The sequence below is a fragment of the Leopardus geoffroyi genome, chromosome C1, assembly GCF_018350155.1.
Source record: "Leopardus geoffroyi isolate Oge1 chromosome C1, O.geoffroyi_Oge1_pat1.0, whole genome shotgun sequence".
NCBI classification, from domain to species: domain Eukaryota; kingdom Metazoa; phylum Chordata; class Mammalia; order Carnivora; family Felidae; genus Leopardus; species Leopardus geoffroyi.
In genome coordinates, this window is record NC_059328.1 from 158,632,726 (window position 1) to 158,659,086 (window position 26,361).

The 26,361-nt window shown below is 37.8% G+C and overlaps 1 protein-coding gene and 1 non-coding gene across 3 annotated transcripts; one reads left to right on the top strand and one right to left on the bottom strand.

Moving 5' to 3' along the window:
- The first annotated feature begins 1,866 nt into the window (after window positions 1–1,866).
- Window positions 1,867–25,475, top strand: BBS5 (Bardet-Biedl syndrome 5). Of its 2 annotated transcripts, none has more exons than XM_045480113.1 (12): window positions 1,867–2,027; window positions 4,357–4,439; window positions 7,857–7,922; window positions 8,556–8,605; window positions 8,737–8,864; window positions 12,715–12,850; window positions 15,518–15,613; window positions 17,739–17,801; window positions 19,802–19,936; window positions 23,858–23,941; window positions 24,882–24,905; window positions 25,061–25,475. In XM_045480113.1, the coding sequence occupies exons 1-12, from the start codon at window positions 1,969–1,971 to the stop codon at window positions 25,160–25,162; spliced, it is 1,026 nt and encodes a 341-aa protein (XP_045336069.1). In that variant the 5' UTR covers window positions 1,867–1,968; the 3' UTR covers window positions 25,163–25,475. The 2 variants fall into 2 exon arrangements, with proteins under 2 accessions (XP_045336069.1, XP_045336070.1); XM_045480114.1 differs by having other exon boundaries at window positions 2,011–2,123.
- Window positions 10,034–10,140, bottom strand: LOC123600113. The gene has a single exon (XR_006713493.1). It is a non-coding gene; the product is annotated as a U6 spliceosomal RNA (small nuclear RNA).
- Window positions 25,476–26,361: the final 886 nt, after the last annotated feature.

Genomic DNA, 26,361 nt, shown 5'->3' on the forward strand with positions numbered 1-26,361 from the left:
ATCACAAAATGCTGGGCCAGGCAGGCACAGGAAAACAGAGATATTCCAGTTCAAAACTTCTATCCTTGCCTTTTCATGAAAAAGGTAGCATATATTTGCAAGTGAGTAATCAGCCTGCTTCCTAACAGAATTTTGCTGGTCTTAGCCTCTGCTATTTGTTAGAGTAGCACTACCCTTGATTCCACAACCTGTATTAGTTCTCTATTGTTCCACATAACAAATTACCACCAATTCAGCAGCTTAAAACAACAGACATTTAAAATCTACCTGTTTCTATAGATCAGAACTCCAAGCATGGCTTCTCCAGGTTTTCTGCTTATAGTCACGCCAGGCTGCAATCCAGACCCTTTCTGGAGCAAAGGCCTTATCAGAAGTTTTACTAGGGAAAGATCTGCTTCCAAGCTCATTAGGCTGTTGGTAAATTCCCTTTCCTTGCATTTATATGATTGAAGCTGCTGTCCCTCAAGGCCATATCATACCAGCTGGCTTCTTTAAGGCAAGCAAGAGAGTCTTGCTCCCATCAACTAAAACCAAGTCTTACATAACCACATAATCCTGGGAATGATATACCATCACTTTTACATCCCATCACCTTTGCCATATTCTGTTGGCTAGAAGCAAGTCACAGGTTATGCCCACTTCTAAGGAGAAAGGATTATATAAGAATATGACTCACTGGGGGCCACCTTAGTTTATGTCCACCATATGTTCCAATGTCTCCATTACTTTCTTCAACGTGAGGAAAACTCCTATAGTCTTCCATGTCTCTAGTATTTGGCACAGAGCCTAATACAGAGGAGCTCTAGATCATTTAAAGCTGTAGTTATCAAACCTTTGATTTCAGGACCCCTTTATACTCTTAAAAACAATAATGATTATTGAGCAGCTGAAAGAGCTTTTGTTTATATGGGTTATATCTATTGATATTTAATGACACATTTAAAAATTCATTTACTGACTCATAAGCAATAAGCTCATTGTATGTCAACGTACATAACATTTTAAAAAATAATTATATTATCCAAAAATATGAGAAGAGTAGCATTGTTTTACATTTTTGCAAATTTGCAAGTTTGCAAATTTTTTTTGTAATGTTTGGCTTCATAGTAGACAGCTAGATTCCCATACCTCTGGAAAACACCACTGTACATTCAACGAATAAATAAGAGTTACAATGGCAAATAAGGTCTTCCTGTTATCCTGCATATACTTTGACCTTGTGGGTGCCCTGAAAGGATCTTAAGGAACTCTGGGGATCTCCAGATCACGCTTTGAAAACCACTGAATTAAAGAATTGTCATAAGTTGAGGAAAGGAAGGCGTTTGAATCATTCAAAAAGTTTTTACTGAGTGCCTACTCTGTGCCAGGCACTGTTCAAAGTGAACTAGATAGATCAGGTCTTGTCCTCTGGGTGCTCAGGGTACAGTGACAGATCAGGGACCGCCTCAGTTGACGTTTGAGCTGAGACTTAAGTGACAGGGGGCAGACCATGCAGAAATATGGGGAAAGAGAGTTCCAGGCAGGGAAAGGGAGCCCTGCCTCCCTGGAAGGTAGGCATTAGGAGAGGGTAGCAAAAGATGGGACAGGTGGGCGGGACCTGATCCGGCGGGGCCAGGTAAAGAATTAAGAGTTTTAAGTCTAAATTTCTTGACTGTAGCAAAATGGGGGAAGGTGGTGGAATGGCTTAAGGATGTGTGTTTGGAGGCTAGGAAAGTCAGTCAGAGGTCAAGCACACACTCCTGGGCCGGAGCCAGCTTGGTTTCTTTGAACCTCCCCCATCTCGCCTGGAGCCACAAATCCGCTTAGTGACGCGACAGGCCCGGGAAAGCGCGCACCCTACCTCAGGAAGCTTGGCTCTCGGCGCCCGCCGTAGACGTCGTGACACAGGCGACCCGTTGCCTTGGAACCAGTGAGACGCCACTCGGCCTCCGCTGCTGCCGAGAGTGCCAGCGTTGGGCCTCGGTCACCATGTCGGTGCTGGACGCGCTTTGGGAGGACCGGGATGTCCGCTTCGACGTCTCCTCGCAGTGAGTCGCTCCCGGGGCCTGTAGAGGGCGCCGCAGCGAGGTTTCAGGAGGAGCCTGCGCCCCAACAGCTCACGGGCCTCGCGAGAGCGGGAGGAGGTTTGCGCCTGTGGTCCGCTCCCCGGGAGACCCCGGGTTGGCTCGGCCACTGCGGGAATGCATGTGAATTACAGTGGTTCAATCCAGTGCGGTCCGTGGCCGCGTCCTGACCCCGGGCACCTATCAGAAAGCTGAGCCCAAATACGTCCAGGACCATCCAGGGCTTGGGCGTCCGGTATACCCAAGTGAGCTTGGGGTGCCAGTTTCGTGTGGTGGAAGAACGTTCGGCCGGGACTCAGGAGCCCAGGGTTCTAAAACTAAGCCTGGAGTATCGACCCACATTGTGGGCCCTTAGACTTCACCGTTCTGAGCTTGAGCCTCTTCGTCTGTAAAACAAGGGAGGTGGGAATAAGCATTTTCCAAAATTCCTAACCACGCAAACTTTATTTCCATGATAAGTTTCCATCTTATTGTTCATTTAAGTCACCAATAGGAAGAAGGAGCTACCTTTTGGAACCTCTCAACAGAAACCTTGGGTTTTTTTAAATTCCATGCCTTAAAGAGAAAATAGTATCTGCCCACCCAAAGTCCCCGGGGAAAATGCCCATTGGGATATTAACTGTTGGAAAACAGTAAAGCTAAGGTTCTTGGGTTAATGATATGAATGAAGCTTCTTAGCCACTTCTTATGATTCCTTATCATGAACAAAACCTTGGATAGCCAATGAAATATTAACTTCTAATTCTAACATGGTCTTAGATCCTTTAAGAACTTGTGAAGGAAGGGAATTTATAAAATTATAAACGACAGTTACATATTGCTCACATCCTATGACTTTCTATTATTCTTGGAGGGTTCTTAATCCAAACAAAGGTCCATTTCATGAACATTTCCACTTTATTAAATATTTATCAAATACTTACTATGTGCTACTTACTGTGCTGATAGCTAGGGATAATGATACCCACACCCCCATTTTGGTGCAGGAGATACACATAGACAACTTTTTTTTTTTTTTTTTAACGTGGTAAGTGCCATCCTGAATACAGAATAGTTCATTCTGCTTAGGGAAGACGTTAAAGAAGAAATAATATTTGAGTTCAGCCCTGAAGGTTGGGCAGGACCTTATCAGGTAGACAGAAAGAGAGTATTCCAGGAAAAAAAAAAAAAAAAGAATAAAACATTAGGAGCAGAGTCTTGGAAGTACAAACGTCATTGGCTAGAAGGCAGAATTGGCAGGTAGAGGACGGAGGAACAATCAGAAAGGTAGAGTAGCCAGACTATAAAATGTTTAGCTGAGGATTTGGGACTTCATTTTCTAGGCAGTAGGACGATGTGGAAGATAGCAGGGAAGATATATGATCATGTTTGCATTTTCATTAGGTAATTAAGCCAGCGCTATGGAGAATGTGTTAGGCTGTACCACATACTCTGCTAGGTTTTTGTTTTTGAACACTCTAGATGCATTCTGTCAGTTAGCAAACTTCACTCTATTTCCTTTTATTCCCTGTATCTAATTGTTTACCAAGTCCTAACGATGCTTTGCTTTAGCTTGTTCCTTCCATAACTGCCTGACCTCCTTTCCTCTATCAGAAACCTCTGAAGGTTTTCCGTCATCCACAGGACAAGGCTCATATCTATCCGACTAGCATTCAAAAGTAGTGACATGCATTTTTCACTACCTCTTAACATAGATCTTCTCCAGCCAGATCGATCTTCCCACATTCCCTCATCATTTTTTTATTTCTGGTCTTTAATCATGGACTCTCTCCCTCCCTTATTTCTCCAAATCCTACCTCTCATTCTAGTTCTGACTTCTTTGCATGTCCCTGGTCACTCCAGGCCCCACTAGTCTCCAGGTTCTAGAAGTTCTTAAGACCTTATTTTCAAATGCACGAGTATTTGGTACTGTATCATTTATACTGTTGGCTGTTTTATCTGCATATGTCACTTCTGTCTCTAACTAGATTGTAAGTGGGTATAGTTGTAGCTATAAAATTAAAGCCTTGAGGGGCGCCTGGGTGGCTCAGTCGGTTAGGCGTCCGACTTCAGCCCGGGTCACAATCTCGCGGTCCATGGGTTCGAGCCCCGCGTCGGGCTCTGGGCTGATGGCTCAGAGCCTGGAGCCTGTTTCCGATTCTGTGTCTCCCTCTCTCTCTGCCCCTCCCCCGTTCATGCTCTGTCTCTCTCTGTCCCAAAAATAAATAAATGTTAAAAAACAAAACAAAACAAAACAAAAAAACTTAAAAAAAAATTAAATTAAATTAAATTAAAGCCTTGATATTTATCTTAGACAAATGAAAACAAGACCTGGAGAAGCCCTTATTGATTGTTTAGATTCAATTGAAGACACCAAAGGAAATAATGGGGATAGAGGTGAGTATATTTCCTAATATTTTTTTATATTTCTGATTTGATTTACAAATGATAAGTCATATCAGCTGGAGAATAAGATGTGAGACAGCATTATGTGTAAATATAATTGTGAAAGTCAAAGAGTTAAATCTACATAAGACTTTTGTCACACTTAAAGAGAAGAAAGAATAGGTATGAAACCTGCAGCCCGGGGAATACAGGTTCTTCCTCAGAACTTTGGTCCTTCAATAAATCCCAGTTTTGAAATCAGCTTTCTCCAACATAACTATTAAAACTCCAGGATTCCTGTCTGTAAGGAGCATGGGATAGTTCTGACTTTTGAATCTGCCTCCCCACGAAAAGAATAAGTATGTCATAGCTTTGCTATCTGGAGCCATGCTTCCTTTTAAGAACTCTAAGAGTAACTCACAATGTCCCAAGACTGACACCTGGAGATGAACATATGGAGTACAAATTTAGGGCTGTATTGTGAAGTTTATTTGTAGGTTAAGCACTGAAGAATCATGTGAAATGTCTGAGGAGTAGCCAGAGTTGGACTCTAGAGTCCTTCCCACCCCAGACCAAATCCCAAAGGCTTGAACTTTGAAAAGTCCCAGGCTTCATATAGCCGTAATGGAGCCAAGTCCAGTGACCAGGTCTTATAAGCGTCACTACTGTTGTTTAAGAAAAAAAATAGGGGGGGGCGCCTGGGTGGCGCAGTCGGTTAAGCATCCGACTTCAGCCAGGTCACGATCTCGCGGTCCATGAGTTCGAGCCCCGCGTCAGGCTCTGGGCTGATGGCTCAGAGCCTGGAGCCTGTTTCCAATTCTGTGTCTCCCTCTCTCTCTGCCCCTCCCCCGTTCATGCTCTATCTCTCTCTGTCCCAAAAATAAATAAACGTTGAAAAAAAAAAAAAAATAGGGGATGAGTAGGCAGCTTAGTATATCTGAAAAGGCTTTTTAGGGGAAAGGAGGTTTAAAAAGATGGGTCATAAACCTCTTATTCAAGAGAAGAGTAAGTGGGGGGGAAAGGAGCAGACCTCATTCAGGTAAGAAGGATCAGTAAATCCTAGAGAAGGAACAGTAACCCTTAGCAGAACAGATAAGGAGGAGCAGTAAATCCTAGAGACTGAACAGTAACCCTTATTGGCAGAACATGCTCACTGCAGCCTTTCTTTTTTTTTTTTTTTTTTTTAATTTTTAATGTTTATTTTTGAGAGACAGAGAGAGAGAGAGCATGAGCAGGGGAGGGGCAGGGAGAGGGAGACACAGAATCCGAAGCAGACTCCAGGCTCTGAGCTGTCAGCACAGAGCCTGACGCAGGGCTCGAACCCATGAAATGTGAGATCATGACCTGAGTCGAAGTCGGACGCTTAACCAACTGAGCCACCCAGGCTCCCCAACACTGCAGTGGGTCTTTCTTCTGGTCTTTCTTCTGGTCTGCTCTGGAGTGGTATGTGAACAGCAGGTTTAATTGTGGGCCTTTCTTTCCTGTGAAGGGAACCTGTCATAACCAGCAGCCTATAGGCACATTCTGTCAGTGGCAAGGGCCCATCCTTGAAAGACTGCTTAGATCACATTTATGAAATGCTTCCTAGTGTCAGCCAGGCCCAAGTGAGAGTGAGGTATGAAGATTTCGCAGCAAATAAGAAGTCTTAGTTTGTGCCTTTGAGGGTGGAATAATAATCTCTAGATGGCTAGATCCTGACAAACCTGAATTAACTTAAGGAAGCCCTGAGAAGGTTTAGTTGTTCTCATACAGATTGGCAGGAACTCTTATGTGACAGTCCATCCACCAGTCCAAACAAAGACTACGGGTAATAGACCATTTTTGAATTCATTGAGTGCTCATTAAGTATAGAATCATATACTAGCACTTCAGAATAGAGAGGGCAAAACACCTCTCTGCCAGAAGTCTCCATCATAGTGCCTGAAATCTTCCTATTAATAAAAATAACTGTATTTGTACACATCTCAGAAACAATTCCCCAGAAAATGGCATTTTACAGGAGTGTGCAGAACTGCTGATTAATAAGAAGGTAGAAAAGAGAAGGGGATTCCTGTCTTCTAGCCATCTCCATCCCTTCCTTCCCAGCAGTTTGAAAATGACCAAATTAAGGCATTACAAAGTTCAGGAGACTCATGTTAAAACTATAAATACCCCAGGGTGCCTGGGTGGCTCAGTCGGTTAGGTGTCTGACTTCAGCTCAGGTCAGGATCTCACAGCTTGTGAGTTCAAGCCCTGCATTGGGCTCTGTGCTGAGAGCTCGGGCCCTGGAGCCTGCTTTGGATTCTGTGTCTCCGACTCTCTCTGCCCCTCCCCAACTCGCGCTCTGTCTCTCTCTCAAAAATAAATAAACGTTAAAAAAAAAAAAAAAAAACAACACCAAACTATAAATACCCCAAAAGATTAGCACATTTAATCCATTTCAACTGTAAGTAGCCTGACGTGAAATTATCAGATTAGCTTTGCACACTGAAGCTGTATGAGAATGAAACAGCCATATTTCAATGTTTGGGAGATTAGGAAGAACAGGGACAGTTATATTTTGGTGTTTGGGAAGGGGTTTTCAAAGAGGAAAGAGTATGACCTGGCTATAGATTACTCATCAAGAGAATTCTGTGGTTATAATTTGTTGAAGAAATATTGGGGTTAAACAAAGTTAAGGGAGTTTTATTCAGGATATCTCAAAACTATCCTAATATGCTAATTGCATTCTAAATCTGTAAGACACATAGTTTACCATGCTCAGATTTACTTGACTTTTTTTCCTCAGAGCATTTATAGAGACGACTATTTCATAAGACACACTTTGAGAAAGGAAGTTATCTAACTCTATGTTTCAGTATAAGAATGAGTCTGAGGCTAGGAATGAAAAGCATAAAGCCTTAAGCAGACTTTAGCCTGGCCATAACTTCATATGAGCAAAAAAAATTTTGTTTATAGCAAAAAAAAAAAAAAAATGGGTATATAAGTGTGGCTTATATAAATGAGAAGTGTTAAGAGAGTACTCCTGTGGCAGGGATTAGTGTATATATGAAAGTCCTTTGAGAAGGGTGATTTCACTGAATGAGTTAGTAATTATGCCATCCCATACTCATTCTCACTTGTACATTTTTGACCTGCTGGGACCTCCCAGAGCAACTTCCACCAAGACCCAATTCTCTCTTTTAATCTGAGTTAAACCAAGCTGTTGGCATTGGATACCTGTATCCCCTCTGTAACTATCATATTTTGTTTCTCTGGGATTCCAAATCATGCACTGTATACTTTATATAGGATAGATACGAACAATAAACACATTCAGTTGCTAAATGTATGAAAATATCTGTGAGGATTACTGCTGATACTGAGCCAGAAGTTCTACGTCTACCTCTTTCTGTGCTGCAAAAATGGGTCCTTATATAAGGTAACCTATTTTTGTTTGTTTGCTTTTAGGGAGACTCTTAGTAACAAATTTAAGAATTATCTGGCACTCTTTGGCATTACCCAGAGTCAATCTTTGTGAGTATTTTTGTTAGATGACATTAAAGAATAAAAATACTTTGTCAAGTGAACTTGCACAGTGGCTTTTGATACCAAAAAAGCTGTACCATGAAATATGTGGAAAACTTAAATTGATAAAAACTTGAGCAGCCCTGTATAGACTGTATCATTATGCAAAAGAAATGTTTTTCAGTCTGTCCATTTTGTCTCTTGGACATGAGACTAGTGCTTTTACACTGAATGGTTTCGCTTTTGTTTTTGTTCTTTACTTACCTTTGACAACTTGCTATGACCTGTTTAATCCCCAAAAAGAGGGATCTAAATTCTAGTAAAAGTGCAACCTTCCATTGTGTTAAATTTCGTTTTACTTATTTTTTAAAACTATTTTAGATTATCCAGCAAGACTTTTTCTCTTGAGGTAGTGGTACTAAGCTGTTCAGTGAATAATACAATATAGGTTTTAGAGAAGCAAACTTCCTTTCTCCCATGCTGTGAACGTTGTTTGTGCAAAGAGGCAGAATTGATATTCTAGTTCTTTTAATTATTTAACTTAAATTTGTAAAAATGTTTTAAAGTATTTTATATATATTTAATTTTTTTTTCTCTCGGTTGATTGTATCATGTTCTTGAAATTCTTTGCTTGAATTTTAGCTATCGGTTACAACTGCATATTGAACATTACAACAAGGACTGCTAACTCTGTAAGTCTGAACAATCTTATTGAAATGTATGTACTGAAGAAACATTAACTATTTTGAGGTTGGACTTTGTTTTCACTGTAAATGAGAGTTGCTCCTAAAGTCTGAACTTTTAAATAAATTTGTTCTTACAGAAATTACGAGGCCAAAGTGAAGCTCTTTATATACTAACAAAATGTAACAGTACTCGTTTTGAGTTTATATTTACAAATCTGGTTCCTGGAAGTCCTAGACTTTTTACTTCTGTGATTGCAGTACACAGGTATGGTAATACTTTATGGATTATTGAATAATTTTAAGGCAATTCTATGATACAGAGGTTTAGAGGATAAAGTTTATCTTCCTGCAAGCTCAAGAAATTACAATATCCTGAGAATATATAGAAGAACATACTGCGTTATAATTTAATAAACACTTTTAAGTATTTATAAAATACATAAGACTACTGAAAATTAAAAAAAAAAAAAATTCTACTGAAGGGGCGGCTCAGTCAGTTAAGCATCCAACTTCAGCTCACGTCATGATCTTCCAGCTCATGGGTTCAAGCCCTGCATCAGGCTCTGTGCTGACTGCTCAGAGCCTGGAGCCTGCTTTAGAGTCCTCGTCTCTCTCTGTCTCTGCCCTTCCCTGCTTGCTTTCTCTCTCTCTCTCTCTCTCTCTCTCTCTCTCAAAAATAAGTAAAATATTAAAAAAAGAAATTCTACTGAAGATTCTATTAAATTAGCTACCAAGGAAGTGACAGTGAAATAGAGAGTTCATTCAATTTAGATAACCAAGTTGGATAATTCAGTTAATGAATTAAAAAGATTGTTTTTCTAGCAGTAGAAGGCATTCTGGGTATTTTCCCTAAAGAGTTTTATTGTTGTTTTTCTTGTGTGTGTGTGGTTGTTTTGGTTTTATTATTTGCTAAATTCTTTTCACTATGTTAGCTCTTTTAAAAAAAAAAATTTTTTTTATGTTTATTTATTTTTGAGAGAGAGAGACAGAGAGACAGAGCATGAGCAGGGGAGGAGTAGAGAGAGAGGGAGACACAGGATCCAAAGCAGGCTCCAGGCTCCGAGCTGTCGGCACAGAGCCCAATGCAAGGCTCGAACCCACGAACCGTGAGATCATGACCTGAGCCAAAGTTGGACGCCTAACTGACTTAGCCACCCAGGCACCCTTCTTTTTTTTTTTTTCTTTCTTTTTTTTAATTCTATAAAGAAATGCAAGTTTACACTTTCTCATTTCCGAGCTATGTAGAAACAACATATGTGCACATAGATTTTCAGGTGTCACTCAACTTCGTTCTCATGTCATAGATTGCTTTACTGGAATATTTTTCTAGTAAATTATCACAAGTTCATTATTCAGCGCCACATGTTGTGCTTTGACTCATATCATTTCCTCCAAGTTAATCCGCAAAGAGTGGCAGTTTGCTAAGAAGCTGCAGAAAATCTGGGACACTTCACGAATTTGCATGTCATCCTTGCACAGGGGCCATGTTCATCTTCTCTGTATCGTTCCAATTTTAGTGTATGTGCTGCCAAAGCGAGCACTGTAGCTCTTTATTTTTAACCAGACCTAAGTGCTATGATTTTTTTAAATCTTGGCTAAGATGACAGGCAAAATATACATATACACATATTTATACACACACACAGAAATATATATACTATTGTTTTAATTTGCATTTCCTTATTACTAGTGATGTTGAAATTTTTTTGGCTATTTAGTTTTCTATTATAAGTTTCTTAATTATGCTCTCATCTGTTACGTATGTTGCAAATTTATTTCTTAGTTTCCTAGTATATTATTTGATTTTGCATTTTGTTGATGATTTTTTTTTAAATATTTTTTTAACGTTTATTTATTTTAAAAAAAAATTTTCTTTAACGTTTATTTATTTTTGAGAGAGAGAGACAGAGCATGAACGGGGGAGGGTCAGAGAGAGGGAGACATAGAATCTGAAACAGGCTCCAAGCTCTGAGCTGTCAGCACAGAGCCCGACGCGGGGCTCGAACTCACGGACCGCAAGATCATGACCTGAGCTGAAGTCGGCCGCTTAACCGACTGAGCCACCCAGGCGCCCCTAACGTTTATTTATTTTTGAAGGGGGAGGAGGGGCAGAGAAAAAGGGAGACAGAGAATCCAAAGCAGTCTCCACTCTGATAGCAGCAAGCCCGATATGGGCCTCGAACCCATGAACCATGAGATCACGACCTGAGCTGAAGTTGGACATTCAACCAACTGAGCCACCCAGGCTCCTCAATTTTTTAATCTACATAATGGTTTAGATTTTTTGAGATATAATTCATATAGCATAAAATCTACCATTTTAAAGTTTACAGTTTGATAGTTTTAGTATTTCACAAGATTGTACAACCACCATCATTACCCAGTTCAGAATATTTCTGTTACCCTAGAAAGAAACCCTTATAGCACTGTAGTCCGTATGTCACTCCCCATTCCTTCCTTCTCATAGCCCCTGTTTTACCACTGTAAAAACCACTGTTTTACTTCTGTCTGTATGGATTTGCCTATTTGAGACATTTAATATAAATGGACTCATACAATATAGTACCCTTTTATATCTGACATATTTAACTTATATAATGTTTTCAGCATTCATCCATGTTGTAGCATGTATCAGGACTTCACTCCTTATAACTAAATAGTATTATATTGTACGGATATATTTTGTTTACTCACAAATCATAGACATTTGGGTCTTTTCTACTTTTTAGCTATTTTAAATATTTTTCAAATTCTGTTGGACATATATGCCCAATTCCCAGTTCTGTTGGACATATACCTAAACCTTAGCTCTTTATTTCACTTTACTTAAAGATGTAATACGAAAAGGAGTTTGAAGGAAGCATAGAAACTGCTTTTCTTCAATATTAAAAAATAAGAGTTCCCCCACAAATAACTCACAGCATAGTTTCCATTTTTTCCACTGGTTAAACATGGATGATTATAGCACTAAAGGAAATTAAGATTTATAGGCAAATGCTCAAATCCTCCTCTTTCACAATTTTTTAAATGTTTATTTTTGAGAGAGCAAGGGTGAGCAGGGGAGGGGCAGAGAGAGAGGGGGCAGAGGATCCAAAATGGACTCTGCGCTGACAGCAGAGTTTGAGCATATTTGTGGTGCACTCACTCACAAACCGTGAGATTGTGACCTGAGCCAAAGTTGGATGCTCATCCAACTGAGCCACCCAGGCACCCCTCCTCTTTCACAGCTTATATGTTAGATTAATTAAAGTAAAAACCATAAGTTTGACAATGAGTATTATGATTTATGTCAATAACTTCTAAAGTTACTCAGGCTAAGAAAACCCTTTAGTTTTATTAAATGAGTAAATTTGCCTATAGTTTTGTGGAGTAAAATTAGAAGTAACAATCAAATGTGATCCAAATAGGTATAATGAAACTAATCAAAACTAATAATAAATACAGATTTACAGAATAATTATATTACAGAAATACAGAAGAAAATTATTTATTATTTATCAATAGGAAAGCATGGAGAAAAAAACAAAGGGATTTTATATATATATAAAACACACACACTCGCACACAGATACACACTGTCCTGTGGTCCCTTTTGGAGTTGGTACACATTCATTCCAATTTTCTGTATGGAGGTGGATGTGATCATAATGTTCTCAGGTTGCAATGAGAAAAGTAATTGGACTCCTGTTTATGTCCAAAGAATAATGGTGCCTTTGACTAAAACAGAGAAATGGAATGAAGCATTTTGTTTGATAGGGAAAAGAATTTCCATGTCTGTTATAGGTAAGCATTGTTTTTCAGCTTAGAGGGAAAATCTGTTTCCTTTCATTTGTGCTGTATGATATGTGCTGTCTTAAAAATTAGACATCTAAAAATAAACCTGTTTATTTATTTTTAAAATAAATAAACATTTATAAATGCTATACCAAAATGATAAAGACTAAAAGACTGATCCCGCAAACTTACTGAAAAGCACATTTTTAAATTTATTATAATAATTACTTGAGTGATGTACATAAAGTATTAACAACTATATATTTTGGTAGGTAGGTAAACATAACTTAGGAAAACCACATTTTCAGGGTGGTTTAGTCTTTGTTTGTTCTTTTTTATAGAGCATATGAAACTTCTAAAATGTATCGTGATTTTAAACTGAGAAGTGCACTAATTCAAAACAAGCAACTAAGATTATTACCACAAGAACATGTATATGATAAAATCAATGGAGTATGGAATTTATCCAGTGATCAGGTATTGTGCAAAAAGCTAATGAACCTTTTGGGTCAGTGCTTTGTAATTACTTTTCCATTTATCATTGAGTTTGTATGTTCATTTAACTCTTAAAATAAGCATTACATCTGATAAGTTAGCATTAGCTCTCAATATAAAATAATATTCTGATTTTCATATTTTCATGGTTTTGTGCTCTTTTTAGTTTAGCAGCATTTGTTCTATGTAGAATTTACAGTTGGAGTAGACCTTGGAGGTTATCTAGTTCAGTCTCCATTCACTTATAAATTAAAAACTCAGGCCCCCAAAATTAAATGACCTCACACATCTAGTTCGTCTGAGAGCTATCTTCTTCCCCCTATGCTGTACTACCCTCCAATTCTTGATAATTTATGCTGATGGAGGAGAGCCATGGGTGGACAGTCATGGAAGCCTTTTAATTTGGTCTTTATGGAATTAAACATATAACTCATTTGGTGATTCCTACATCTATTATTGTAACTTCTCATTTGCTCCTGCAGTTAAGACCAGTTGAAACATACAAGCAACAAATAGTTGGAATAAGTAACAAACCAATTTCTAGAGAAAAATTTGTGTCTTACTAAGAATAGTTTCCAGCCTTTGTGTGTGTTATAACCTAGATTAGACTGATAACCACTGGATTAAAGCTATAGCATTTGAAGGAAAAGCTTTTTGCTAAACATTGAATCATAAATTTAAATTACAATTAATTTCTAGTTTTAAACTCTGATAATGGTTCTATAGTATATAGACAGCTTTCCATCTGAATAACTACTCATCAGGAATCAGCAAACTTTTTACTCTGAAGGGCCAGATGGTAAATATTTTAGGCTTTGCAGGACATACTGTTTCTGTCATAACTTCTCAGACTTGCCGTTGTACTAGGAAACCAGCCATAGGCAACTTGTAAACAAGTGAGCATGGCTGTGTTTCAATAAAACTTTATTATGGACACTGAAATTTGAATTTCATACAGTATCCATGTGTCATGAATTATTGTTTTGACTTTTTTCCAGCCATTTAAAAATGTAAAAATTATTCTTGGCTTCTAGGCCATACAAAATGAAGCAGCAAGACAGATTTGTCCCACAGACTGTAGTTTACAAACCCCTGCTTTAGGTAATAGCTTAGATGTCACTTTCTGAAACCTTCCTTTTGTGTTGCCTATGCAGTCTGTACTTAATTGCCACCTCAAATTATTCCTGCTCTAAAATACAGAGCTTGTCTATACCCTCACATTAGATTGTAGGCTTTATAAAGTAGGGGTGGAATTACTCTGTTCAGTTAGATCCTTACCATCTAGCACCACACCTGGCATTTTAAATTAATTAAGATGCTCAGGATTATCAGAAATATTTTATTGAAAATATGGATGTTATTGTAACCTAACTTATGTTTATTGAAAAATAATAAAATAAAATAAAATAAAATAAAATAAAATAAAATATGCCCTCCTTTTAAAAAATCCTTAGGAATTTTGCAAGTTGTTCTGTTCTTCTAAAATGAGAGGAAAGAATGACATAAATAATTACTCCTTCTAAACTCAGACTTAGTATTGTTTAATGGGATGTGCACCAAGAATAAGGAGGCTGAAATTTTTTGTATAACAATTTCTTGCAAAATGAGAGTGGATGAGGGAAATATATATACTTATATATATGTTTATTAACAATGATAATTGAGAAATAATGGTCTTTTTTTTTAATTAATTTATTTATTTTGAGAGAGAGTGTGTGTGGGAGGAGGGGCAGAGAGAGAGGGATAGAGAGAATCCCAAGCAGGCTCTGTGATGCCAGAGCAGATCCTGATGCAGAGCTCGAACCCATGAAGTGGTGAGATCACGACCTGAGCCGAAACCAAGAGTCAGACATTTGACCGAATGAGCCACCCAGGTGTCCCAATAAGTGGCCTTTTCTGATGTTTCAAACCTGCTTATCCCAGAAGAGGGCTTTTTAGATTCTGGATTTGTGAGTTAATGTTTTATGCCCAACCTCAAAGTATAAAATAAATTCCTCTGGGAGTATATGGTGGAGAGAAGGTAAAGGTAAAGGTGGATAATGATATAGATAAATGGTAGAGGCAGCTAATTTTGGTGCCATGCTATTAAGTATTAAAGATTTTTTTTAGCTATCGTCCTGAAGTAATTTTGTTGAAGGGCCATGTAATTGGAAAACAGTTTGATCTATAGTTAGCATTGAAGAGCTGTAAAGTAACTCTTATGGACTAATGGGGGTTATCACATGTGTTTTGTCTCTCTTACCACAGTTCCCTTGTCTTAACTTACTCCAGGTTTTGAACAACAGTCCTAATAAGATGTAACACTTGTGGAATGCTTACTATGTGCTATACATTGTGATAAGGACTTTATAGGGGTTATTTAATCAAATCTCCATTTTACATTTGATACAATGCACCAAGAACAAATCTGCCTGTGCTCAGGCAACTGGTAGGTGCTGATGGCATAATGATTAGAGCCTAACTCCAGAATCCAGGCTTTCAGTCATCTAGTTGTACTTCGATTCAGTGAATAATGAAGTTATTAATACTCCATGATACTCAATTCTGGTATTCTCTGCTACTGTGATAATCAGAATTACTCTGGTGTTTAGAAAATAAACAGTAAGAATTCAAACAAATGATCATTGATGTATCTCTCATCTTTCACAGGGAAATTTAGGAACCTTTTTTATTACCAATGTGAGAATTGTGTGGCATGCAAATATGAATGACAGTTTTAACGTCAGCATACCATATCTGCAAATTGTAAGTGCATGCATTTTGGTGACCTTGTTTTAATGTCTGTTCAGTAGTTAATGGAACTTTCAGGATTAGATGAATTCTGTCTCCCTCTTTTTTCCCCCCCCAAGTTTGTTTATTTTGAGAGAAAGAGAGAGTGCACAGAGGAGGGGCAGAGAGAGAGGGAAAGAGAGAGAATCCCAAGCAGGCTCCACACTATCAGTGCAGAGCCTGACGTGGGGCTTGAACCGTGAGATCATGACCTGAGCCAAAAGCAAGAGTCAAGGGCTTTAACCAACTGAGCCGCCCAGGTGCCCCTCTATCTCCCTCTTTTTAAGTGGCAACAGTGTAGCTAAGAGCAGACTTTTAAAATGTTGAGAATTTACAATTTCCGCATAGAAAAGATGCAACAGTACTTACATTCAAGGGAAACCCCAGCATTATCAACTTGCTATTAAGAAAGAAATATGCAGGATTTTCAAATTTTTAGTAGTTACCATACAGATTAAGCTGTGTCTTCCTTTTTTTTTTTTTTTTTTTTTTTTAAGATGTGTCTTTCTTAGGTTCCAGTCAGAGAGTGTTAGCTACTAAAGTTCTCCATAACCTTTTCATGAGGTAGATGTATAGTGGTTCTTTGCAAGTCTTAAGCATACTGCTCCACACACTTTGTTTTGGCTCTCTTCACACTTTCTGCTTTTAAAGGCAGAATGAAGTCTTTAATTCTGTGAATGAACTGTTTTCACTGTTTACAGAAACAGCATTAATACATGGTGAAAGGAATCAAGATGGTTTTTAGTGATAATGATTTTAGCTTAAGTTCAATTAAAGCTGTTAAAATCCCGAATAAGAACTAACTACATCTGAGACCAGTCGTTTTGAGAGTAAAGGCGGTTCTTTTTATATCTTCCGCTAAGTATGTGATTCAGTGAAACAGATAGTAAATTCCAATAAACTGAAGAATTTCATTTACATAAGGAAATTACATATAGGACTCTAGTGCAAATTAGACAGAACGTAAAAATAGTTAATGAAAATCCTGTGTGATTTGTCTATGGTAATCACCCTTATTGTGGGATATAAGAAGTCTTAAGACTAGGCAGTTTCATTAACTATTTATTGAATAGACACAATGTATGTGATATCTGGAAAATGTCATTTTTTAAGACTTCTGAGTTTACAAGCATGGTTCTTTGTAAACTGTTCCCAAGCCTATCTTTTGCCAAATCGTTTGATTTCTGAGTTACTTTAAAATATCTGATTGTTAATGTGACAAATATTTAGCACCCACTGTGTGCTAGGTGCTAGAGAGATAGTCATGAACACCATGAAGCAGCACACACTTCCTGCCTTCAAAGAGTTGTCAGTCTGGTGGAGAAAACCAACACATTAAACAGAAAATCGTAAAAACTGATAGGAAGAAAATGATTTCTAGCCATCTAAAGATGTATAAGAATTTAATAACCATGGCTGGGAAGATATGACAGAATCTGCATAGGTATTTGATAAACTGGTGTTTGTATTGTTGATGGCTGTTTTATATGCGTTTATATATGTTCTAGCTTGCCTGACCTAATCTGTATTATACTAAAAAATTACTGAGTAGTAAACAACCTTGTGCTTTTTGTTCTTCAAATACGATAGTTTTTGTTATTTAAGAATACAGTTACCAAAAATGGCCTTTGGAATGAATTCAGCCTGGTCCAAACAACTTGCAATCTGATATCATCACACTCTGTCACTAGGACAGTCATATCCATGTGACTTTAAAAAACTAACCCAGCCTTAAAAACCACAAAAGATGCTGGCTCTCCAGTACTAAAAGGTTGCTGGCCTTTGGTTTCAAATACTCAGAAAAGTTGTGGACTCCCTGATTTGGGAGGGGGGGGGTGGTGGTGGGGATATTTGAATCAGATAATTTTGTGCACATTTCAGAGATTTCCTCTTTTGATTACCTAACAAGTTTGCTGCCTGTTTCTAGTATGAACATTTTCATTTTACTTGATCTCAGTGGGAGTGTAATGCAGGAAAGAGGGAGAATTCTGTTCTTTAGATTATGAAAAGTGGTTACTGTGTAGAAGTTGAAAAACTTGTGTTAAAGAATCACTACTATCAGATAGTAAAAACGTGCATTTTTTTTTCATTTTACATCTAGCGTTCAATAAAGATTAGAGATTCAAAATTTGGTTTAGCTCTTGTCATAGAAAGCTCTCAGCAGGTAAGATATTTTCTATTTGTATTAATCTTTAATAGATTTTTTAAACTATATGACTGTCTATATTTTTAGTTTTATTTCTATAGTAACCAGTTGACATCCAAGAAGAATATTAGCTATAACATGAAGTTATATGAAAAGTTTAAAATCATGCAGTAATTGTCCACATAGGAAGAACCTTGCTTATGTTTGTTTCTTTGTTGGGCAGACATAACCATTATCATCATTATGATTATCATTTTTTTATGTTTATTTATTTTGAGAGAGAGTGTGTGTGGGAGGGGCAGAGAGAGAGGGAGAGAGAGAACCCCAAGCAGGCTCTGAGCTGTCAGCATTGAGCCCAACACAGAGCTCCATCTCACAAACCGTGAGATCATGACCTGAGCCAAAATCAAGAGTTGGACCCTCAACTGACTGAGCCACCCAGGTGCCCCATGATTATTATTCTTAATGACAGAGTTAAGTCACTGTACTTTTCATGTATTATCTCAATCTCTAACCTATGATACAGTTACTATTTTTTCCCCATTTTACACTCAAGGAATCCGAGGCTTAGAGAAGTTAGGAACCTTGCCCATTGTCTCACAACTAGTAAGTGGTGGGGATAGATTTTGATTCAGGTCTGACTGATTCACAAGAGTGTCCTTGGGAAACACAGATATATACAAATAGACACACACATGCACCCTGAGATTATACGGTATCTAATTATAATTGCTGTGTCCCATTAGGCTAGTTCTTTGCAGAAATACATTTAAATAAAACATTTACTTGTAAAATCACTGCTCTTCTAAATTCGAAGTTTGAATATGAATGTCTACTCACTCCTTCCCCTTGGCCTGCAGATTAGTAGCTTCCATTTACTGAGTGCTTGCTATGTTCCAGGAACTGTATCAAATGTCATGTGTACATTATTTTATTTAATACAATGAGATAGCTGTTTTATGGTTAGAAAACTGAGGCTTAAAAGATTAAGGAAAATATGTTTCCCAGCATCAGATAGTAAATTTGTTGTAAAACACAGAATTTGAACCCAAAAGTATATGCTCTCACCTTTCACAGAATGCTACTTAATTGTTTTTTAAGATTTTTTTTTAAAGTAATCCCTACACCCCATTTGGGGCTTGAACCAACCCCAAGATCAAGAGTCACATGCTCCTCTGACTGAGCCAGCCAGTCGCCACCCCCCGCCCCCCACCACTACTTAATTTTTAACACTCTTCAACAACAATCTGTCGTGATCAGGTTCCTTTCCTAATTCTTCAAGGAGAGAGCCTCAGCTAGGACATTCCCTTTCTTCTTTTAATATGGTTTATTGTTTTTCTTTTTTTTTTTTTTAATTTTTTTTTTTCAACGTTTATTTATTTTTGGGACAGAGAGAGACAGAGCATGAACGGGGGAGGGGCAGAGAGAGAGGGAGACACAGAATCGGAAACAGGCTCCAGGCTCTGAGCCATCAGCCCAGAGCCTGATGCGGGGCTCGAACTCACGGACCGTGAGATCGTGACCTGGCTGAAGTCGGACGCCTAACCGACTGCGCCACCCAGGCGCCCCTGGTTTATTGTTTTTCAAGGTCTAGCTCAAGAAAAGCTTAGTTCCCTTGGCCATCATAATATACAGTGTTTTTTTTTTAATCTTAAAATATCATCTTTGATATTTATAGATGAAATGATGTGATACCTGGCTATGCTTCAGAATAATCCTGAGGGGTGAGAGGAGGAGGTTTGGGGGAGAGGGAGGTTAAATATGGAACAGAGTTGGCCACACATTGCTACTTGTCAAAACTAGAGATGGCTACATACGTGCTTATTGTACTCTTTCTTCTATTTTTGTATGTGCTTTCAATTTTTCATTACAAAAATTTTAAAGGAAAAAATCAGCTTACCTATGGTGCTCTGAAATAAAGACTAGAGTTATAGTTTATCATATACTGTGATTACCATTCCCAAGCTTGTTTTTTCTTTTTTCTTTTTTTTTTTTTTTTTTTTTTTTTTTTTGTACAGAGTGGAGGATATGTTCTTGGCTTTAAAATAGATCCTGTGGAAAAACTACAAGAATCAGTTAAGGAAATCAATTCACTTCACAAAGTCTATTCTGCCAGTCCTATATTTGGAGTGGATTATGAGATGGAAGAAAAGGTAATTAGTTCAGTATGTAAAATACAGAGTATGCTGAATTGCTTTTACACATCTATAAAATTCAGACATAAATACATGTGTACAATTTAATTTTGAACTTTGTTTAAAATGATGAATGTACAGACTGCTCAGTGAGCATGACCCCCTCAGCCATCACAAATTTGCAGCTATCCACCTGTCTGTCCACTGGCTGCTCCGTCATTCCTGCCCTTCTAGGTGAGAGGTTTATTCAGAGAAGCGTCCATGTGCAAGGCTCCTATGATGTGGAAAGACTTCAGTCTCTCACGCTGTTTGGTTTTTATTCCACTTCTGCCTCCCCTTAGCATTTGGGCAAACCTTACAGGCCTTACAGATACAATGCTTTTCTCACAGAGCCCCACCATATAGCAACTCCAGGAGTCTACTCCATCAATAGGGCCAGGTCCATTCCCTATTCATCAGTGCCTCTGACATACCAGTTAGGAAGTATTTTGAGTATCCTGTCCAAATGTCTGCTCTTTGCTTTCTGTATGATTTCTGGCTTTTGCCCCCAAACCCACCCTGCTCTCCAGGTACATGAACTCTCCTTTGGCTTTATTCTTCAGCCTCTCCAACTAGGACCCTTGTCATCTGGTCTGTCACTGGTGTCCTCACCAGCCACTACATCGGAGATGTCCTCACTGTCTGCTCTGTCAGTGGGACCCTTGCCAGAGGTTCTGTCTCTGGTGCCCTCACTGACTAGTCTTCTCACAGGTGCCCTTGCTATCTGTTATTTTGCTCAGGCCCTCACCGTACACTGTTACTGGTGCCCTTGCCACCCACTGTCAGTAGTGTCCCTGCTGGCACTCAGCATGTTGAGCCATATCACAAAGCATATACATTACCTGTCTCTTCTGCTCTTGGACTACAGTGCGTGAGCAGAGAAGATCAAGTAGGGCTAGACAGCTAAGTTCAAATCCACACCCTCCGACTTCAGCCAGGCCTTTGTTGCCTGGTAGCACTCCTTGCAACGCAGTTTTTTCTCTCCCTATAGTACTCTGTATATAGCCCCCTCCCTTCCAGCTGAAACTTCTCTGTGGGTTGCTGACTGCATTATACATACGTTCACGTATTTCATCTTCTTAACCATCATTTTCTGTTTTCCTCCCACTCTGCACTTCCTTCGGCATTCTCCCTTTCACTCAGCCTTCTCCGTACATTGCTCAGCAATGTCAGCCGTCCTCCAGTTCCGTCCACATACACTGCTGTACACAACTCCCACATCTTTTGTTCCGACCTTGACACGTTCTCTCATCTTGCCAAGCCTCCAAATATTTATGAAGATTTTCACATAAATGAGTGTTCCAAATAACATAAATTGAATTTCTCATTTAAAAGTTTATCTGAGTAATTTAAGTAAATACATAATTTTCCAAGTCTCTAAGCTACCCTGGGACTTGATTGAATACCTCAAACTTGGCATCCCTAAAATGCTATCATTTTGCTCAAAAGCACCATCCTACTGATGGACCTATTTGTTTATTTTTAGCATTAGTCAAAGTCAGCCGTGCTCAAAAGCTGAGATTTCCTTTTTCTGTTTTTTGTTTTTCTGATTGTCTTATTTCATACATTCAGTCAATCATACAGCCTCCTCCCTTTTCCTATCCCTTTCTTTACACTTAGACCACAATTACTGTTATGACTTTTCCTTCCAGAATAATGTTGTGGAACAAGCATGTTCCTTGGAACCTGGCAAACCTGACTTTAATCCCCATCTCACCATTTATTTGTGATTCTAGGCAAATTTGAAGTACAATTTTCTCATTATAAAATGAAGATAATCTCTCTTACAAAGTTATTGATCATGTCCATGAAATGCCTGGCATATGAGAGGCACTCAGTATGTTAATTCTCCTACAAATTCTCTGCTTTTCATTTCTTCTCTTTTCTTCTTTTTTGATCCACAGTGCATAATAATAGCCAGCCATAATGACTCACTCTTATCATCTTGTGTTAAGCCCCTACTCAAAAGCCACCTCTTCAGGGAGGTCTTCCCTGACTACCATCTAAAACAGCAGCCTCCGTCATTTTTTTGTCCCTTATCCTTGCTTGCTGGCTTGCTTGCTTCTTTTATTTTTGGTACCACTCATCAGTCTTCATTGTAAATAATCTCCATGCAGTCAGGGATTTTCATCTATTTTCTTTAACCACTGTATCTCCAGCAATCAGAACTAACACATAATAGGCTCTTAGTGAATATTCATAGATGCTGAATGGCTGCATTGAACACCTACTGTTCCAATTCACTGCTCTAAGAACTTTATATGCATCATTTCATTTAATCCTCCCAACAGTACTCTGAAGTATAGTATTATTATCCTTATCTCACAGTTAAGGAGATTGAGGCTTAGCTAGGTTAAGTTACTTATACACAGTTACACAACTGTGAATGTGGTTGAAACATTCAGGCTGTCCTCAAAGAATCAGGTCGCTCTTGTCAAGTAATACACTTCTACCCTACACACCCCTCCCACCAGTTACCTATAGTGTAGATAAAGTCTAAATTCTTTGGGCTGGTATTAAAGAATTTCAGTAGACACCAGTCTACATTTCCTACCTTATCTGCACAGCCACAGTATCTGGTTGTACAGCCTGTGCACTGCCCAACTATAAGAACCTGGTAAATGTAGTGTGAATGATGCTCCTTTGAGGTTGCTCAATACAGTAGCCCTGCTAGCTTCTTCTGTCTCATGGGACTCTTACATGCTGACCATACTGGATTATTCATCATTCTTCAGCCACATCCTGTGGTTTCTCACCTTTGCTGATGCTGGTCCCCTCTGCCAGGAATATCCTTTCCCCTAACCCTACCTATGGAAGCCGTCTTCATCCCAAAAGGCCTACCTTATATGCCACTTTTTTCTTCATGAAAATTTCTGGGATTCACAAGCCAGAAGGCGTACTGTCTATATACATTTTTATTATAATAGATAAATTGCATTTGTTACAGCTACTTTTCATTGGTTAAACCATATGATATTAATCTTTGACCATTTTTGACTAGTAAAAATGGCAATTTCATATGTTTCAACCTAGTATTTAATTATTTATAATTGTGTTTTATCTGTTGCTCCCTTCCCACGAGATTACAGACCTTTTGTAAGGACAGGAACCTTTTACCCTTGGTAGTACTAGCATAGTGCCTAACACACCAAAGATACTAAAACATTTGAAAAATGAATATCAGTACCATATTTTATTTCGCTTTACCATTAGAATAGTCCGTGCAAATCATAGTTCTTTTACTTTTCACAAATTCTGTTTAATGACCATTTCAGTTTTAAGGAAAATTGAAAATTTGCTGTTATCCGACCTTAGTTTTTTTTAAACCATGTGAAAGAAAATCAGATAAAGTCCAATGAGAGGTTTTTTCTTTAAGGATATCTCTAAGTATCTTATTAAGTATGTGTAAATTTGCCATTTTAATATTTTTGATGATATTGACTTCATATTTAAAACCTTGATGTTTAACTGATTACTCAAGGTAATTTTAATAGAATATAAATTATCATGTACCTGGGTGGCTCAGTTGGTTAAGCCTCTGACTCTTGATTTCGGCTAAGGTCATGATCTCACAGCACATGAGTTTGAGCCATGCTTCAGGCTGCTGGCAGTGCAGAGCTGCTTAGGATTTTCTGTCTTCCTCTTTCTTTGCCCCTCCCCTGCTCTCTCTTCTCTCTCTCTCTCTCTCTCTCTCTCTCTCACACACACACACACACACACACACACACACAAGTAAATAAACAGAATATAAACTATGCAGTGATTTTTCTAAGATTTGAGTAGTTTGCAACTGTTTTATCCTTTTACAAGTATTTACAATTCTCACAGCACATTTTACTAAAATTATTTGTTGAATTACTATTACCTCTTTGATGCATTTTAACATCTGCTGATTTTTAGCCACAGCCCCTTGAAGCTCTGACAGTTGAACAGATTCAAGATGATGTAGAAATAGACTCTGATGATCACACGGACGCTTTTGTGGTGAGCATGATGAAGACGAGCTACTGAAAATCTTATGATTTTTAAAATCTGAGTCATGTTTAATTAAGTAATGGCTTAAGTATGTAAAACACCATAGAACGTGAGACTTTTTGAGAGTTATTTTACATATGAGTTGGAAAGCAATTTTTTCTTTAAGTTAGGGACTTGTTCTTTGAAATTACCTTTAAGTTACCAAACTGGGAAATAGTTTGAGAACACAATTATTCGGAGGACTTCAGATCTGCAAAAGATTTTTCATACCTAAGAATAATAGAACATGCTAGTTAATTAAATTAATTTAAAAATCTATACTTTTCATAATTAGTCTTTATGAGATGGACTTCCCGATTTATTGACATATTACCTTAAAAAGGATATTTGAACAATGAACTCTTCTGTTGCAAATTTGTATTATTTAGCTTTCATAGCCAGAATAATAATAATGCTTTCTATATATGGTGGTGTATAAATCTGACTAGCATACCTCTCTGGGAACAAGTATTTTTAAACAAGTGTGAAATTCGTGTAAAATATTTAATTATAAACTACTACTACCTCAAATGTATGCATTTGCTGATACATTGAAGCACTGATTGCTTTGTTTTGTTTTGCCAGCATCTTCTTCTAAACCAAAAGTAGGGATAAAATTTTATAGCTTTTAAGTCATTCTTTTTATCTCCTTTCAGGTTAACAATGCTAATTATGTACTAATTATAAAGCACATTTTTTGGAGCTTAAAGCTTGTAGTCACTACTAATGATTAGCAAGTTAAATCTGCTGCTAGCATAGTAAAGATAGATGACAAAAGCATTAGACAGAATGAAACAGAATGTGAAATATATGTAGTTACACAGTTGTTTTATAAATGAATTACCTATTTCTTAGTCCACTCACCTATTACATGTTGAGTATGTGAAATATTATTTTCTTTGTCTTATAGGCTTATTTTGCTGATGGCAATAAGGTAAGGACATTTTACCTATAGTATATGAAAAAAAACTTTCTGTATTCTAACATTTAGTATTCACAAAACTTATGTGAATCCTATTTTTTGTTTTTTTTTCCCTCTTCCTTGCCCACCTTCTTCATTCCCATCTCATCCTCTTATCTCACAAAAAGCAACAAGATCGTGAACCTGTATTTTCAGAAGAACTGGGGCTTGCAATAGAGAAATTGAAGGATGGATTCACCCTACAGGGACTTTGGGAAGTGATGAGTTGATCTTGAGTTGAGCTGGATTTCTATTTAAAGATATCTCAAGATTAAAGATACTAGTCGCCTGCTATAAGGCATGGAAGTTTTTACATTTACAGAAAAAGCTTTTAAGAAAGAGGGTTTTTTTTTAATGATTAAGGAAAAACTCATTTATCTAAGATTTTATTGCCTCTCTTCTAAAAATTATATTTAAAATTGTAATCATCACATATCTGGTTTGTAAATATGTTTATTTTGTATCTAATGCTTGTAAATTATTAGTCTGCAGATATTAAAAGACTGTATCTTGTTGGGTTAATAAAGAACTTATGCAGCACCATTTAATGTTTTGAAAGCATTATTTAAAACAATAAGATTATTCTTATGGAGTTATCAAAATACTGCTTTTTTAATTTTAAAATCTGGTAAATGAATTATCAAAAAGCTCCAAATGTAAACGAACTCTAATATAAATTATGACCCTTAAACTTGTCATGTTTGGGGCGCCCGGGTGGCTCAGTCGGTTAAGCGTCCGACTTCAGCTCAGGTCACGATCTCACACTCCGTGAGTTCGAGCCCCGCGTCGGGCTCTGGGCTGATGGCTCAGAGCCTGGAGCCTGCTTCCAGTTCTGTGTCTCCCTCTCTCTCTGCCCCTCCCCCGTTCATGCTCTGTCTCTCTCTGTCTCAAAAATAAATAAACGTTAAAAAAAAAATTAAAAAAAAAATAAACTTGTCATGTTTAGGTGACCATTTCTGTAAAACCTAAAAATTATAGCTAACTCTGAAGTATATCAACCCCTGTGTAATGTTTTGGGCACTATTTTATAAGTAATTTCAATATAGATTTGACAAGAATACATTTATTTAGTAAGGAAATAGTTTTAAATAGTTTATAAATAAATAGTTCATTTGTTGACTTTCTCCTTGTTTGTACTCATTGAAACTTCTTTGAAGTTTTCAAAAATAGAGTATTCTCAGAGTTCTTGGTTAGCTAAGATTTGGCAACTTCTCTGGCATCAGTGTTTTTTGCCGCTGCTTGGGTATAAAGAAACATTGTAAGGAACCTTTGTCAAATCATTGAAATCAGCAGAAAGAGCCCTCTTTCTCTAAAGAGAAAGGAGTGTTTTAGAAACATTAAAATGAGATGCAACGGTATGTACAACCATAAACACATAGTACAACCAAATGCTAACCTGAGTTTAATAAAAATCAGTGAACAAAAGCTA

Excerpts from the sequence above, each read along its gene's own strand:
- BBS5 (XM_045480113.1), top strand. The coding sequence starts at position 1,969 with ATGTCGGTGCTGGACGCGCTTTGGGAGGACCGGGATGTCCGCTTCGAC. Across the intron at positions 7,923-8,555 it reads ATTACCCAGAGTCAATCTTT|CTATCGGTTACAACTGCATA; the intron begins GTGAGTATTTTT and ends CTTGAATTTTAG. Across the intron at positions 8,606-8,736 it reads CAACAAGGACTGCTAACTCT|AAATTACGAGGCCAAAGTGA; the intron begins GTAAGTCTGAAC and ends TTGTTCTTACAG.